The following is a 16,960-nucleotide window of genomic DNA, read 5'->3' as shown; positions in this document are numbered from 1 at the left end:
TCTCCCAGGCTTTTTTTTTTTAAACTCTCCTTACTTTTATCATGCATGATACAAAAATGCGATGTGTAGTAGTTGCATTAGAGGGATGCACACTGATTGTGTTATGATGTCACTCTGAAGGGAGAGTGACTCGGGCAAAACATTAAAATGTAACGCGGTGATCTAAATATGTCACGTGTTAGCAGTCAAAGTAAATAATCATGATCATTGTAAAAGATTTCTTCTCATAAAAAACAAAATAAATACATTGAGTCATCCTTACAAACTGGTGGGTTTGGGAAGTTGTTCACAGCAGTTTCCCAAATCCATATGATTAAACCAAAACAGTGAATTTATGCAAGTGCACGTTTTGCATAAGTTCCTGTTATTGGCCACATGAATGCGCCGTCGCGCCTTGACGGTGGTTTGTTTTGCAGACAGTAGAGATGAGGGAGATGGGCCGGTTGTCGGACTCAGAGCCTTTTCACATGGACGTGCACGGGCGCACGGTGTCAATGCCCCGCCTGTCCGCAGACAACCAAGTGAGCACCCCATCGCAAACGCACCCACCCCCATCGCAACTGAACCCACCCCAGTCCAACCCATCCCCATCCCAACCAAACCCGTAACTGTAAACCCTCATCACAGCAAAACCATCCCAATGGAGCCAAACCCACAAACCTTAACCCCCCTCTCCACCAAATTGAAACTTTAAACCGTCATTGTAACCAAACTCATAAACCACCAGCCCACCAAACCATAAATGTCGACGCCATTACAAACAAACCCAGAGTTGTAACCCCCATCCCAAACAAACGCACAAACCACCCCCATCTCAATCGAAAACCACAACCATCCACTCCTATCACAACCAAACCTACAACTTGAAACCTCCACCTCATCGCGACCAAACCCACAAACCTCCACCCCCATACACACCAAACTAAAACTTTAAACCATTATTGTAACCAAACCCACATATCTCCACCCCCTCACAACCAAACCCATCCCCACCTAACACACAAAGCTCCACCTCCATCGCAACCAAACCAACCCCCATCCCAACCGAACCCACAATTTTAACCTCCATAATGACCGTCCTTTGCCTAAACTCTTGCAGCCCTCCATAGGGCTTATGCTGCACTGTAGATGAGAGGGTGAAGTGTACTGCCTCTGCTTGCATCCTGGAATGAGAAAGATTTACTCAAAATATAATCACAAGCACTATCACACTGCAATCATTTTATATTAAGGCTATATTTAATAGTTGTCAATACTTTTTATTACACAACTCTTTCAAGAGTTCCTACAGAGTAGTAAAGAGATGGTGTCACTTCCAGGTCCAACCAGAAACTTCACAGCTGATTTCTAGCTTTGTTTTTGTTCCTTTTTCATCAGACATAAGACAATAACAAGTATATACTTGTTACTATCTCAAATTATATCAAATATGTAAATAATGTAGTAATAATCTATCATAACATAGGATTACCAGTGTGCATATCTCACTAACTGCTGGTCACCGCTAACATTAGCTTAGCCTAGCCTAGCTTCTTACCTCAATCTCCCTGGTACATTTTCTGTCGCAGTTATAACCATAGGTCCATGCTTATAACCTTGTTAGTTTTAAACGACTGCAGTCACTTTTTAATATCACAAAAAAAGGAAACTGTAAAACATGTTTATTGTTTTCAATAAGATGATGGACCCTGAAGTGACACACATATAACAACACTATTTAATAACACTTAGGGTCAGTGAGCACAGATTCGATTCCTCTTGAAACAGCATTTGAGGTTCATTTTAAATGTGTTTAATGTGTGACTGTCTCTGATTGCAGCTGAGATGCTGTTCAAAACCTCTGTGCCTTTGACTGACTGCATCTACCTACTGACTGTAGGTAGTGTGTCTCAGAGGAACCTCGAGTAGATGTTCAGATTACCCCATTACTTTTCTAGCCATAATGATCTGATTTGTTTAAAATTGTGTTTCAAAGATATCCAAAGTCGCAACAAGATATTTAAATATATCCGCAATTTGAATCTCCTCTCTTCTAATTGCCGGCTGTTTCTCTGTATTCACAGGCTCTGAATGACGTCACAAACAGCATTCTAAAAGTGTTTCCTGTTTGTAACGCCATTTTTGGCAGATGAATATGAGAAGGATGACCCTCTATATATGAGATATATATTATTGCATAACTCTTTGTATTCATAAATTCCTTTATGCATATTTTACTCAAGATACTCATTTGGATGCAAGCTAACCCAGAGGCGTTATACATTCACTTGTTCCCTTCACCAATTCTGACTGCATGTTCAATGTTATACACACACACACACACACACACACACACCCCCACACACATACACATATATACACATACATATATAAACATTATGCAATTTTAGTGCAAGGCTTTCCTGTCCCTCTCCTCATTCTCATCAGTCCTTGGTGTGTCTCTTCTGCATAAACAGTGCCCAGGGGTTAGACCACGGTGCAGTTTGGCAGATCTGCAGAGGTTTGAATTAAATAATATCCTGTTTTATTGAGTGACCCTGACATGTTTTAATAAAGCCTTGTATCCATTGGTTCGCAATGTGTCGTAACGGTGCGGATAGGACCAAAGGATGCAGACCAGAGCAGTTTTAACAGTGTTTATTTACAGCGGTGAAAATGCAGTCTTTAAACAGGTCACAAGAGCAGGTACAGGAACCGGGGAGCGGGAGACGGGTCAGGCGGGTGCGGTGCAGGTAGAGGCGGGCAGGACAGGACCAGGACGGGGATAGAAGCAGGTGCGGTACCAGGGCAGGCGGATCAGACGAAGACCAGAGCGGGGAGCGGGTGACAAACCAGAGACCAGGACCGGACAGGAGACGAGACGAGCAGGAGACGAGACGAGCAGGAGACGAGACGAGCAGGAGACAAGACGAGCTGGAAGCGATACCGGGACTGGAACGTGGCGGCAGGAGCTGGGCGAGTAGAGGCAGGAATCTGGAGGGTGCATAAATCCAAATGAGCATTTGCCGGAAAGTACCATATAACAAAGCTTAGCAAGAAACATTCACGTTTTACACGCGGACGGTCTGGCACCGAGTGTAGACTGCCAAGCCTTCTTGTACTCAGCAGCAGGTGGTGGTGATTAGGCTGATGCACCCCAGGTGTGCACGGGAGGAGTCAGGCACTCCACCCAGCTCCAGACACACAGGTAGGGGAGGGGGAGAGAGCACGGGAGGACAGGGAAACTGACATCATGACAGTACCCCCCCCCTAAGGTCCACCTCCTGGTGGACCCCCAGGCTTGTCAGGATGAGCGCGGTGGAAGTCTCTCACCATGTCGGGGTCCAGAATGCGTGCCCTGGGCACCCAGGATCGCTCCTCCGGACCGTAACCCTCCCAATCGACGAGGTACTGGAGGCCCCTACCACGGCGACGAACGTCAATCAGGCGGCGGACGGTGAACGCCGGGTGGCCGTCAATGACTCGGGCGGGCGGTGGGGGATCGGCCGGAGGGCACAGGTCGCTGGTCCGGACTGGTTTAACCTGGGAGACGTGAAAGGTCGGATGAATCCGGAGAGACGGGGGTAACTGGAGGCGCACCGCCGATGGATTTATGATCCTCATGATCTTAAACGGTCCCAGGAATCGGGGGGACAGCTTACGGGAGTCCGTCTTCAGCGGGACCGTCTTGGCGGAGAGCCAAACCATCTGGCCAGGTTGGTATACGGGCGCCGGGACACGGTGGCGATCGGCCGTCGCCTTAGTGCGCGCTCCAGCCCGAAGAAGGGCCGCCCTGGCCTTCTTCCAGATCCGGCGACAGCGCTGGAGATGGCGCTGAACAGACGGGACGGCGAGGTCCCTCTCCTCCGTGGGAAAGAGAGGGGGTTGATATCCCAGCGATGCCTCGAAGGGGGACATACCAGTGGCGGAACTCACGAGGGAGTTGTGAGCATACTCTATCCAGGGCAGGTGAGTACTCCAGGTCGCGGGGTTGGCGGAGGCTGTGCACCGTAGGGCCGACTCCAGGTCTTGGTTGGCCCGCTCCGTCTGCCCATTAGATTGTGGATGGAACCCGGACGTGAGGCTAACCGTGGCCCCCAAACCGTCGCAGAAAGACCGCCATACCTGAGAGGTGAATTGGGTCCCTCTGTCGGACACGATGTCCACCGGGATGCCGTGGAGTCGGAAGACATGACTGGTCAGCTGGTCGGCAGTTTCTTTGGCTGTGGGGAGCTTAGGCAGGGCAACGAAATGGGCGGCCTTGGAGAAGCGGTCCACAATGGTGAGAACCACCGTGTTCCCCTGGGAAGGGGGAAGGCCCGTCACGAAGTCCAAGGCGATGTGGGACCAAGGGCGACGAGGAACTGGGAGAGGATGCAAGAGACCAGAAGGGGGTGAGTGGGAGGCCTTGGCCCGAGCACATACCTGGCAGGCGGCGACATAAGCCCGGGTGTCTGTGTCCATCGTGGGCCACCAGAAGCGTCTCCTGAGGAGGGAGAGAGAGCGACCGGCACCAGGATGGCAGGCGAAACGGGAGGCATGGACCCACTGGAGCACCTGAGACCGGACAGAATCGGGAACAAACAGTTTACCTGGAGGGCCGTTACCTGGGTCGGGGTCGTTGGTCTGGGCCTCTCGGACGGTGTCCTCGATATCCCAATGGACCGCGGCCACCACACACGAGGAGGGAATAATTGTTTCTGCGGTGACCGGGCTATCCTCCAGGGCGAACTGGCGGGAGAGGGCATCGGGTTTGACGTTCCGAGATCCGGGGCGGTAGGTGAGGAGAAAGTTGAAGCGGCTGAAGAAGAGGGACCAACGAGCTTGACGGGGATTGAGGCGCCTGGCGGACTGGATGTACTCCAAGTTTTTATGGTCGGTCCAGACGATGAATGGTTGCTCCGCCCCTTCGAGCCAGTGGCGCCACTCCTCCAAGGCCAGCTTTACGGCAAGGAGCTCCCGATCCCCCACGTCATAATTGACCTCGGCCGAGGACAATCGCCGGGAAAAGAAGGCGCAGGGACAGAGGCGGTTGTGGGGGTCGAACCTCTGCGAAAGCACGGCCCCCACTCCCGAGTCGGAGGCGTCGACCTCCACGATGAATTGCCGTGAAGGGTCGGGCTGGTGCAGGATGGGAGCGGAGGTAAATAGTCTCTTAAGCTTCTCGAAGGCTGTCTGCGCCTCAGGAGACCAGGCAAACGGCAAAGCAGGAGAGGTGAGTTTAGTTAAGGGCGAGATAACCCTACTAAAATCCCGGATGAAACGTCTATAAAAATTGGCAAAGCCGATAAATCTCTGGAGCTGTCTCCGGCTGGTAGGAACGGGCCACTCAGTGACAGCCTGGATCTTTTCAGGGTCAGCTCTTACTTGGCCCCGCCCCACAATGAAGCCCAAAAAGCTGACCTCCTCTGCGTGAAACTCGCATTTCTCAGCTTTCACGAACAGTTTATTCTCGAGGAGGCGCTGGAGAACCTGGCGAACGTGCTGATGATGCTCCTGGGGGGACCGCGAGAAAATCAAGATGTCATCCAAGTAAACAAAGACGAATCGGTTAAGGAAATCACGGAGCACATCGTTGATGAGGGCTTGGAATACGGCAGGGGCGTTGGTGAGACCGAAGGGCATAACCAAGTATTCGAAATGTCCCAGGGGTGTCTTGAAGGCCGTCTTCCATTCGTCTCCCTCCCTGATGCGCACCAGGTGGTACGCATTCCGCAAATCCAACTTTGAGAAGATGGTCGCACCGTGGAGGGGCGTAAATGCCGAGTCCAGTAAGGGAAGCGGGTATTTATTCTTTACAGTTATATTGTTCAGACCCCGGTAATCAATGCAAGGCCGCAGGGATTTGTCCTTCTTAGCCACAAAGAAGAACCCCGCTCCCACGGGTGAAGTGGACGGGCGGATGATTCCGGCAGCCAGGGACCCACGGATATAGTCCTCCATTGACTCGCGTTCAGGTTTGGACAGGTTATATAGCCTGCTAGATGGTAGTGGGGCACCCGGCAGGAGGTCAATGGCGCAGTCATATGGGCGGTGGGGCGGTAAAGAGAGGGCCTTGCTCTTGCTAAAAACCTCCCCCAGGTCGTGATATTCAGCAGGCACCGAGGACAGATTGGGGGTGTCTGGGGACGGATCAGCGACAGGAACGGACCTCCCGGCCGGAGGGAGGGCGGACCGAAGGCACTTGGCGTGGCAATCGGGACTCCAGCCCGAAACTCCGCCCCTGGCCCAATCGAAAACAGGGTTGTGGGCGCGTAGCCAGGGGTAACCAAGGACCAGAGGAGAAGCGGAGGAGGACAGGACATGAAACTGACGGTTCTCTTGGTGGTTGCCGGACAGAATCACGGTGACAGGTTCTGTGATGTGAGTGATGTGCCCCAGAAAACGTCCATTGAGCCCCTGGGCATTTAAGGGGCGTTCGAGGGGCTCCAGGTAGACCCCGAGCTGCTCCGCGACTTGGGCATCAATAAAGTCCCTCTCAGCCCCGGAGTCGATAAGGGCGGAAACGCATAAGGTCTCTGTGCGAACGCACAGGGTGGCGCTGAGCCGCAGTCTATTAGAAGAGTCCAGGATGTGTTGCTCGCCCACCAGTACTCCCAGTGCTACTGGTGGGCCCCCCCTTTTGGCCGAACTGGGCAAGTGACCACATAATGTCCGCGCTCACCGCAGTAGAGGCAAGCCCCGGCCAGACGACGCCTCCGTTGACGCTCCTCGGCCGACACAAGGGTCCTGTCGAGTTGCATGGGCTCATCCGGCGGGGGCGGGGCAGCGCGTGGCTCCGGCGGGACCGGTGACCGGCGTCTCTCTCGGCGACGAGCCCGTAGGCGGTTGTCTATACGGTGAGTGAGGGAGATGAGGGTCCGCAGGTCGGGGGGTTCGTCCCGGGAAACCAATTCATCTTTCAAAGTCTCGTTCAGGCCCCGCACAAACACAGCCCGCAGCGCGCTGTCCGTCCAGTCCAGCTCCGCCGCATGTGTCCAGAATTCGATGGAATAATCCGCTACCGTCCTGGAGCCCTGGCTGAGAGTCAATAACCGGGAGGCAGCATTGTCCTGGTAGTGCGGGTGGTCAAACACCAGCTTAAACGTGGACACAAATTCATTAAAATCCAGGCTATCCACAGACGTCTTCATTAGGCGCGCCTCTGCCCACTGGAGAGCTCTGCCCCGGAGTAATCCACATATATATCGGATCTTGGTGGCCCCCGAGCTGAAACGAGAAGGGCATTGCTGGAACATGAACTCGCACTGGAACAGGAATCCGCGACAGAGGTGAGGTTGTCCAGCATACGGCTCCGGATCCGTGCCTCTCGGCTCCGGGAGGCGTGGCGGCGCTCCGGCTGCAGCAGGCGGGGTGACGAGGAGCGCGGCCACCTGGTGGTTAAGCTGTGCCACCTGCTGGGACAATGTCTGATTTAGCTCCAATAGAGTCCGAATGGATTGTTCATGCTGACCCAGCACCGCCTCGGGGTGAGAGTGCGTGAGGCGGCGCGTCTGGTCCGGATCTGAGCCTGCTTGGTCCATAGTGGCCAGACCGTTCTGTCGTAACGGTGCGGATAGGACCAAAGGATGCAGACCAGAGCAGTTTTAACAGTGTTTATTTACAGCGGTGAAAATGCAGTCTTTAAACAGGTCACAAGAGCAGGTACAGGAACCGGGGAGCGGGAGACGGGTCAGGCGGGTGCGGTGCAGGTAGAGGCGGGCAGGACAGGACCAGGACGGGGATAGAAGCAGGTGCGGTACCAGGGCAGGCGGATCAGACGAAGACCAGAGCGGGGAGCGGGTGACAAACCAGAGACCAGGACCGGACAGGAGACGAGACGAGCAGGAGACGAGACGAGCAGGAGACGAGACGAGCAGGAGACGAGACGAGCAGGAGACAAGACGAGCTGGAAGCGATACCGGGACTGGAACGTGGCGGCAGGAGCTGGGCGAGTAGAGGCAGGAATCTGGAGGGTGCATAAATCCAAATGAGCATTTGCCGGAAAGTACCATATAACAAAGCTTAGCAAGAAACATTCACGTTTTACACGCGGACGGTCTGGCACCGAGTGTAGACTGCCAAGCCTTCTTGTACTCAGCAGCAGGTGGTGGTGATTAGGCTGATGCACCCCAGGTGTGCACGGGAGGAGTCAGGCACTCCACCCAGCTCCAGACACACAGGTAGGGGAGGGGGAGAGAGCACGGGAGGACAGGGAAACTGACATCATGACACAATGCCAAACAAAGCTATCACACATTAGCAACAGCTGGTTTCTGTTTATCAATGCGCGGTACTCCTACTCGAAAATCTGATATTTTCAGGGTAACATGCGTCAAACCAAATGCACTACATAAAGAGATGTTCAAACCTGGTGTAGAGACGCAGAGAAGTGAAATAAATGCAGAAAAAAACTGACAATAGTGTAGTGTTCAGACTAGCAGACACTGCGTCTGAATCATACTTAGCATAATCATTCAAGCCCCTAATGGCTGCTTTCACACCTATTACCATTAGCCAGGTGCACACTTAGTGTAGCTCAATAGACCTTGCCTACAAATATAGAAACAGTAAACAATATAGAAACTGTAAACAATAGGTGTTTTTAGTTTTAGTTAGCTCTTCTCTTCAGACAGTGTCCACCAATAATCTGACCAGAACTGAAGAAGAAGCTTAGATGAGCAGAGAAACGTCTTCACTCCTATAACTTTTTGTCCAGTTGACAAATTTGATATTTTTCTTTTACTATGGACCTGGATGACTGAGGGATCGCATAGATATTATCCTGGGTTGGGGGTTAGACCCCTGATCTCTGAGTGGAATATGCATGTCCTTCCTGTGTTACTGTTGCAGAGTGGTTATCCTGTTTCTTTTGTTAATTAAAAAAAATATATAACTCATTCATTAAGTAATTTCCCCTGATCCATTGTGACGCACAATTCTTCAAGGCCTACTATTTGACTTCAATATTTTAAAGAATTTGGTTTAAAAAATAATCAGAGCCAGATAATGTACTGCTGTATTCTTATAAACAACACCTGTAAATTGTGCCATCTTGTCTTTGCTCCGGTGAAACCTCTGGCCACTGTTTAACTCTGTCCATGTTGCTGCCTGATCATTCTAACATTCTTGCGTCATTAAGTTTTGTCATTTGCTTTTGTGCATGTTAGCTGCTAGCGTAGTGTTAGCTGTGAGCCTGGTGTTAGTTGTTAGCTCAGTTATAGCTCAGAGTTAGCTGTTTTCTGAGAGAGCATTAAGATGTGGTGAAGGCAAAAGCGATCTAAATTTCAGCGCGTTCCACATGCACGTCTTATGAAAATCTTCAAAATGCTCATTAAAAATGACAGAAATGCAACTAGTGTCACTTTGCTAATGTTAATATTTCAACAATAATGTGCCTTGTCTACAATCTAATGACCAACATTTCCAGATGTTGCCTCAGGATTAGAGATTAGATTAGATTAAGACAGTGACATTTCTAGCAGTGGAAGTTGGCTACCAGTCATCCTAGCAGTAATAAAAGCTATGTGGATAGTAGCTGTCACTGCAGTAGTATTGTCCTGTCTCTGGTTAGTGATGCGTTCACTGACCATCTGACTGCTGCTTTTCAGAGCGTTCCTCGTGTCTCGGTAAGTGTTGTGTTCAAGTGTTCGCTGCCTCCTGCTTCAGTTTTGGTCCTTTTTCCTGTTTAAACTGTCCAGTGTCCAACGCTCTGAATAATACGGTCAAGTCGACATTCACATGATATTTTATGAACCTATGTTTTTCCATTACAGTAACTAACTTTAACTCTAGTATGTAATCCTTGGCTGGAAAACCTTATTCAGTTGTTTGGAAAAAATGGCAGTTTGATGCTTCCTGCATTGCATACTGGCATTGTGTCTTTAGACAAGACACTCTCTTTGACTTTGCCTGTTTAAATGTATAAATAATATTTGATGGCAATTTTTTTTCTCACAACGTTCTGGGAAATACGTTGGTTTTCAAATATCAATGTGACGTTGATGAGGCCAAGATCTGTCTTCAGCAGCTCCTCTTTGGCTCTCTCTCTCTCTCTGTCAACCCTTCTGCCTCCCCTCTTGCTCTTTTTCTATGGTTGTGTTTTGAGGATCGATGTGTTTTTGCGTTGGTTTGTCACATCTTGTCTTTGCTCTGCAGCGGAGGAGACACAGGCCCAGAGGGAATAACTACAGTGTATGTACAGTACAGCTGACCTGCTTGGCTTTCTCTCCCTTTCTCTCTTTCTCTTTCTTTCTCTCTGTCTCTCTGTCTCTCGATCTCTCTATGGGATTGTTAAGTGATGACGTTACTTCCAGGTCCAACCAGCAACTTCACAGCCAATTTCTAGCTTTGTTTTTGCACCTTATTCATCAAACAAGAGACAATTACCATTCAAAAGTGTATGTTTACACAAATTGTATCAAATATGTAAATAAATATATTCATTATCTAGCTACTATAGGATTACTTGTGTGTATTTTCTCACTATCTGTCACGGCTAATGCTAGCATAGCCTAGCCTAGTGTCTTACCTTAATCACGTATCTTTATGTCGCACTTAAAGCCTTGTGTTTAATGACAGCAATTAGTATTTAATGTGAGATGTGTTGTCACAAAAAAAGAGTGAATTGTAAACATGTGTTTTAGACCTGAAAGTCACACTTAACAACCCTATCCTCATGTCTCTCTCTCCTTCTCTGTACTTCTCTCCCTCTCCTCCATGTTGCCTGGTCATGTGCAGTCCATATAGTTGTTGCTTGGTTCGTCTTATGTGGCTCTCAGATGCAGTTTTCATGGGTTTTGTGTTGCAGCTGTATGGAGCATGGAGAAGGCTTGGATCTGAGACTGTCTGGCATGAGTTCTGGTGCATGACAAATACAATACAATTTTACATTGTGAAACAAATTATTGCTATTACATAATACTGGTTTATAGATACTTTTCAGATTGCAAAATGTGCTGATATCCCTCAGATTAGGACAAAACAAAAAGCCAGAAATGTTTAAAAATGCACCACTCTTAATCTTATCATGATGTTTTGATACTTTGCAGTGACATTGCTGGGGGGACATGTATCTCTGTGGAACAATGTTCAGCAGTTCCATGGAGACACAATGCACACATTAGAGGCCTGATCAGTTTTTAGATTGTCTGAAAGGCCAAGTAAAAAAAAAAGAAAGTGAATTTTAAAAGCACATTTTCAGGAGCCTGTGGATCAATACACCTATTTAGGTGTGAGAGTGACTAACTGAAACCTGTTGACTAATGCTAGCTAGTTTGTGACTGCAATATTATTTGAGAGAGACTTGTTTAACGGCACAAATTAGCTCACCTGTCAGCTGCAAAGTATCAGTAGTACATATCACATACTTTATTTTAGTGATAAGGTCTTTTTTGTACTGATATTTACTTATTTTAATTTAACAGTTGTGAAAATTAGGTCAAATAAGACAGTTAACTTGAACTTTGGCAGTGTGGGGGGTTGTTCTAGTCTGTGCATGGCTTGCGCCCTCTGCTATTCTGTCTGGTGTGGTGCTGCTTTGTGAATGAAGGCACTCTTATTGAAGCAAATATATGTACAGTAGTTTTTGTAAATGGCATGTCTATTTCAATGTGCTTCTGTCTTTGTCTCAAATCATATCAACCATTTCTATATTTCTACTGTCTCTACTTGTAAAATTTGTAGCCAATAATAAACCAACACTGAATTAACATGATTAAAAGAGAAGTGGAACTAAACATAAAATCTACTTTTTGGCTACTAAACTGTGTGTATGGGATTTTAATTAGCATTGTTCATTTTTTGTGATATTAGTGCAAACTAGATCAATTTGCAGCTTTGTGGTTAGAAAGTGAGAGTTTGTTGTCTCCACTGACCATTGCAATTTCAAGTTCTACGTGACATCACTCAGGACTGCCCCAATTACAGCCAGGTGTTTCTGATTACAAACACCTGGCTGCAGGGGTGGAGTTTGAAGTCTGGATACCTGTTTTGGCGTTTAGTCCCACTTTAACAGACTGCAGACTGAACCCAGACTAAAGTGGACCTGGGTTGTTAGCCTTCAGTTTGGGTCCAGTGCCTCCCACCTGATGTGCCCCACAATTAGCCCCATGTTCATTTTACATTTGACCCACATCCCCTAAGGGAAACACTGTTGCTAAAGTCCTTCCAGTTTAAACCTCTCATGTTGAAGGTGGACGGCAGTTTGCATGAGGCATGGTTGACTTTGCACTCTCCTAGCACCTGCTGGTACTGCTGGTTCTGCTCCTGTTTTTGAAGAAGCATGAGTTTGATGCTTTGAGAATCATCTGCTATTGTGTTCTAGACTGTGTTAGCTCGACTGATCCATCCGGATATGAACAACTGGGGTTTATATGGAAGTACATGTTTTAAGAGAATGACAAAATTGGGAAATTTGCATATTTGTAATGGATTGATATCAGCACATGCATAAAAGTCCTGTCTGTTCCTAATAACATTTTACAGATAAATGGCACCTCAGAAATGTATAGTAGAAGCTTATAGGACCAATGAAAAGTTTAGACACATCCTCTCATTCAATGTTTTTTTTTTTTTTTTGTCTTTGTTTTTTACATTCTACATTTTAGATACATACAGAAGACATCAAATATATGAAGCAAGATATTTGGATTATGTAGTAATGCATGATAAGTATCAGTAGTGAAGTAGTGTAGTGTCGATCTGGGCTGGGGAAACAGGCCTAAATGATAATAAACAGTACTCTTTACTGTAAATATTGTACCATCATCATACAAGCAACAATAACAATGATTGAAGCCTTATTAAAGAAGTAGTAGCTAATGCTGGAAACCCCTCCCCCCGGTTTAGCTTCGGACCCCAGTGTCTTAAACAAAAGTCATAAAAGGTGTGGTTAGCACTCCCTCAAAGCCTAAAGCTGGGGTCTTTCGGTGTGGAGTTATGTATTCTCAAATTTAGGAGCAGACATGACTTTCTCAGTTAAAAAGTATTGTTTTCTTGTTTTCTTAACCACTGCGCCTCTCCACAGTCTATCCCAGATTCGAGCCCTCTGCGACGCTCCTCTTCTAGCCTGGTGCATGGTCGCTCTGGGAGGAATGTTCGGCTGGAGGATTACTCTCTGGAGAGGGAGGTGTCTGAGGAGGGTCACCGAGGAGGAGGCCGACGGCACCGCGACCGAAGCCACAGAACCAGCCAGAGATCACTCACTAGATACACGGACGTCGACACAGGTGAGAGGCTTGGCCCAGAGACTTACAACTACTCATATTATGCTTAGGCTACAATTAGGCGTGGGTGATATGCCAAAAATATTACATAAAGATTTTTTAGAGCCTAAATCACAATTTCGATTAGAGGTTAGATTGGTTTATTGGTCATTTGTAGTAAAAAAAAAAGAATAAATAACACATTGAAATCTGTGCAAGAAGCTCAAAGTGCACTGAAAAATATTAAAGAGGGTATTATGCAAAATAGACTTAGCACTATCGACTATGTTATAGTGTTCCCTCAAAAACATGCATGAAGAGGTTTTAGCTGTCATCCATGAATGTTTGAGTAATCTTAAAAAAGCACATTGTTTAAAGCCTAGAGCTGGACTAAACAGAAAAGATCAGGTGACAATTAGATCAACATATAGCCCAGCCGTAGTTACAATTATAACTATTTTTCACACTGGAAAATTTGATTCACAGAAGAAATTTGTCAAATTAGACTGACATGTGAAACTGAATGCAGTAATAGATGAGTTTTTCATTGTTCTTTCCATGAGTGCCACCTTCTGGCAGCAGTTTTACATTCATAAAACATTAACATACTATTCATGGGTCCAGAATGATGTAGGAATTTAGTAGGAAACAGGTTGTGGTTTAGGTTAAGGTTTGGTTACTTAGGAGCAGGATTATGTGAAGGTTAGGAAAATGTTTTGAGGTTATTAACATGTTGGCAGAAGTAACTTTTTAACAAGTGTGTCACCTGCAGCAGCTTCCACTATAAACATAAAACAGTCAAATATAACATTTTAGGCCTGTTCAAAGAAACAGAAGCTACCACATTACCATAGCAACCAGGGCTACATGACCCTCCAGACCGACCATCAGCACTAACCATAGATTACTTTGTTTTTCGTCCAGCCCTGTTGCTTTTCATTCATAATTTAAATATGTCTGGAGTCCTTCAGTAGAATCGGCCTCTTCAGCAGCTCTCACCAGGACAAACACTGATTTAATCTGTTGTTACTGAAGAGCTCTGTCATCAAATAGAGAAGGCTCTACTGAGGAGAATCCCCAGAGTAGAGCAGCTCCATTAGGCTTCTGTAGACTGGTGTGGGTCTGGTTAGAATCATAATACCGTAAGTGCCACTTCATGAGGACAACAGGCCTAAATGAGCAAAGTAACAATTTACCTTTCCAGGAGCCCTTCTTTATGCCAATAGGGGCATAACAACTACATAGCCAGAGGTGGGTAGTACTCAGGTACATTTACTTGAGTAACATTTTGTACTTTTCTAGCAGCATACTTTTCCTCCTACTTGAGTGAGATTTTTATTGAAATAACTGTACTTGAGTAAAAGTTTTGGTTACTCTTCAAGCTACTGTCTACATACTGTTTCCTTTGGAAATATGAGATTTTGTGCATTTAATGTTTTGTCCTACAAATTACATTCTCTTCAAATTATACAGTTACTCTTTAAGTTATTCTTACTTGAGTAGTAGTTTTCCCAAATACTTTTTCACTTTTTACTTGAGTAAATTCTTGATTCTTGGACCACTATTTTGTACTTTTACTTTAATAATATAATTTTTATTATTATTATTAAGTAACATTGATCTTATTGAGTGGAATTTTTTGGCTACTCTACCCACCTCTGTACATAGCCCACATAAGTGCATTTAGTTTTGCACATCCTCCGCCTTCGTTATACATCACTTTTTCTGCCTTTTATTTCTGGATTGAACTGGCTGATTGTTTTGCCAGGCCTGGGCACAGACCTGAGCACCACGACTCAATCTGGAGACCTGCCTCCCAAAGAGCATGAAAGAGACCGAGGAAGGACCAAAGACCGCCGCCACCACCACCACCATCATCATCACGGCTCCTTTGACAAAGACCGCTACCATGACTACCCCCACAGACATGCCCACGACCGCCACTGGTCCAGGTCACCCAGCGAAGGCCCTGAGGGGAGGGGCCACAGACAGGTGCGACTCAGAGGCACAGTTTTATAATGTTTTTAACTTTCAGCTAAAATATAATGCTTAATGCTAATGAGAAGCAGCTTAAGGTATCATATCTTTAGTGAGGGGTCTATGTTCTGTAGCGAACCCTGTGAGGCTGTTTAATGACATATTTCACTCTCTTTTGTCCACTTTATGCTTGTGTCTGTTCTGTCTGTTCCTGCGCTGTGCTTCTCTTGTGGATTCTTTGCCTTGTGGTGTTGATGCTCTGTGCTGGTGCTGTGCTGTTTGATTTTCCTTGTTTACATTTTGCTGTAGGGCAGTAGTTCCGTGAGTGGCAGTCCCGTCCCGTCTACCTCCGGGACCAGTACTCCGCGCAGGGGGCGGAGACAGCTGCCCCAGACGCCTGCTGTGCCACGCCCACACGTCACCTACTCCCCCGCGGTGAGGAAACCCAGCTACGGCCCTCCGCCTCCTGGACGCCTGCGCTCGCCCTCCCCCCGACACTTCTCACCTCCGGACCACGACCGGGCCTACCACCACAGGCCCCCCTCCCGACACGCCTCTCCCCACCACGGAGGCTCCTCATCCAGGCATGGCTCCCCGCGATTACCCCATCGCGGCCGCTGGAGTGGGCCTCCCGTGGGGGACAGTCTGGAGGGAGATGGACCGTTTTATGAGCACGATTATGAGCCCCCTGCCTACGAACAGAGCCTGTCCCACGGAAACCCCCATCCCCGCTCCCCAAGGACCTCGCGCCACGGCCCCCCTCCTCCCCCCCACACGCGGAGGGTCCCAAATGGGTACCGCTCGTCCTCGCCCTCCCCGCACCGACGTGGGCCCCCTGGAGGACCCCCACACCACAGGGCACCCCATCCCAGAGGCCCAAGGAAAGGCCTCCATGAACCTTACAGTGAAACAGATGAGGACGACTGGTGCTGACCCCGGAGTAACCGCTAATATGCTAATGTGCTACACAGCCCGCCCCCTTTTTACATTTGAACTCTTCTGGAGCTGAGGGAGGGGGCGCTGGGTCGCGGTGCTGCCACAAGCCTTTTAAAAAGACTTAAATCAGTGAAAAGCAGCACATGATGGTACAAGGGGACATACTGGGTCAGAACTACAGTTCCCAGAGTCCTCTGCTCTCAATATGGCGCAGACAGGTCAAGATGGCCGCTGCTGTGCTGAGAGACTCAAGTGTTGCTGCAAAGATTGAAATAGAATTTAGGAAAATAATTTCTCAAAAGCCAGGACTCCTCTTTCTCTTAACGCCAAGCTATGCCTCCGAAAATCAAACTTGAACAATGAAGTGAAGACTTTGACATGAAAAAAGGGAGAAAAACCACTTTATCTTTTCCTTTTCCAAAAGAGACTGAACCAGGAAGCTCCGCCTACTACTGCAAAAACCAGCCAATCACAGCGCTGGCTGATATTTGATGAGTTTTATCATCTCTGTTTACTGTTAAAGACTTTTAATGTGACAGCGCTGTGGTGACATCACTTTCTGTCTGTGGCAGGAGGAGGGCGGGTGAGGGAATCGATCAAAGGGCTGCACGATAAACGAAAATGTGATATGCGGTAAATATGGCAACTGATGCTAAAATAGTTTTGCTTGAGGGAAGTTTATTATTAAGACTTGCACTGGCCAAACTGTTCTCACTAACAGCTTTTACTAATTTTCAGTGAACTAAAGCTCTGATTGGTCGATTGCTTTGGGGTAAAAAAAAATATACATGGAATGCCATAACTTCTTTGATACTTGAGGACTGCAGTTTGTTTTGCAGTTCATTTAAATATTGAGCAGCCCCAAATATGGGTGTGACAAAAGC

The 16,960-nt window shown here is 47.5% G+C and overlaps 1 protein-coding gene across 1 annotated transcript in view; it reads left to right on the top strand.

The window, feature by feature from the left end:
* The window catches only part of cacna1ab (calcium channel, voltage-dependent, P/Q type, alpha 1A subunit, b), a 121,551-nt gene extending 105,478 nt beyond the window's left edge, over window positions 1-16,073 (top strand). The window contains 6 exon segments of the mRNA XM_055224199.1: window positions 417-521; window positions 10,117-10,152; window positions 12,986-13,187; window positions 13,483-13,512; window positions 14,932-15,155; window positions 15,450-16,073. Of these exon segments, the coding sequence (XP_055080174.1) occupies window positions 417-521; window positions 10,117-10,152; window positions 12,986-13,187; window positions 13,483-13,512; window positions 14,932-15,155; window positions 15,450-16,073 (1,221 nt within the window).
* The last annotated feature ends 887 nt before the right edge of the window (window positions 16,074-16,960 follow it).

This window comes from Periophthalmus magnuspinnatus, chromosome 1 (genome assembly GCF_009829125.3).
Source record: "Periophthalmus magnuspinnatus isolate fPerMag1 chromosome 1, fPerMag1.2.pri, whole genome shotgun sequence".
Taxonomy (NCBI): domain Eukaryota; kingdom Metazoa; phylum Chordata; class Actinopteri; order Gobiiformes; family Gobiidae; genus Periophthalmus; species Periophthalmus magnuspinnatus.
Note: the sequence above shows the minus strand (reverse complement) of the source record. Positions and strands in the feature narration are given on the sequence as shown.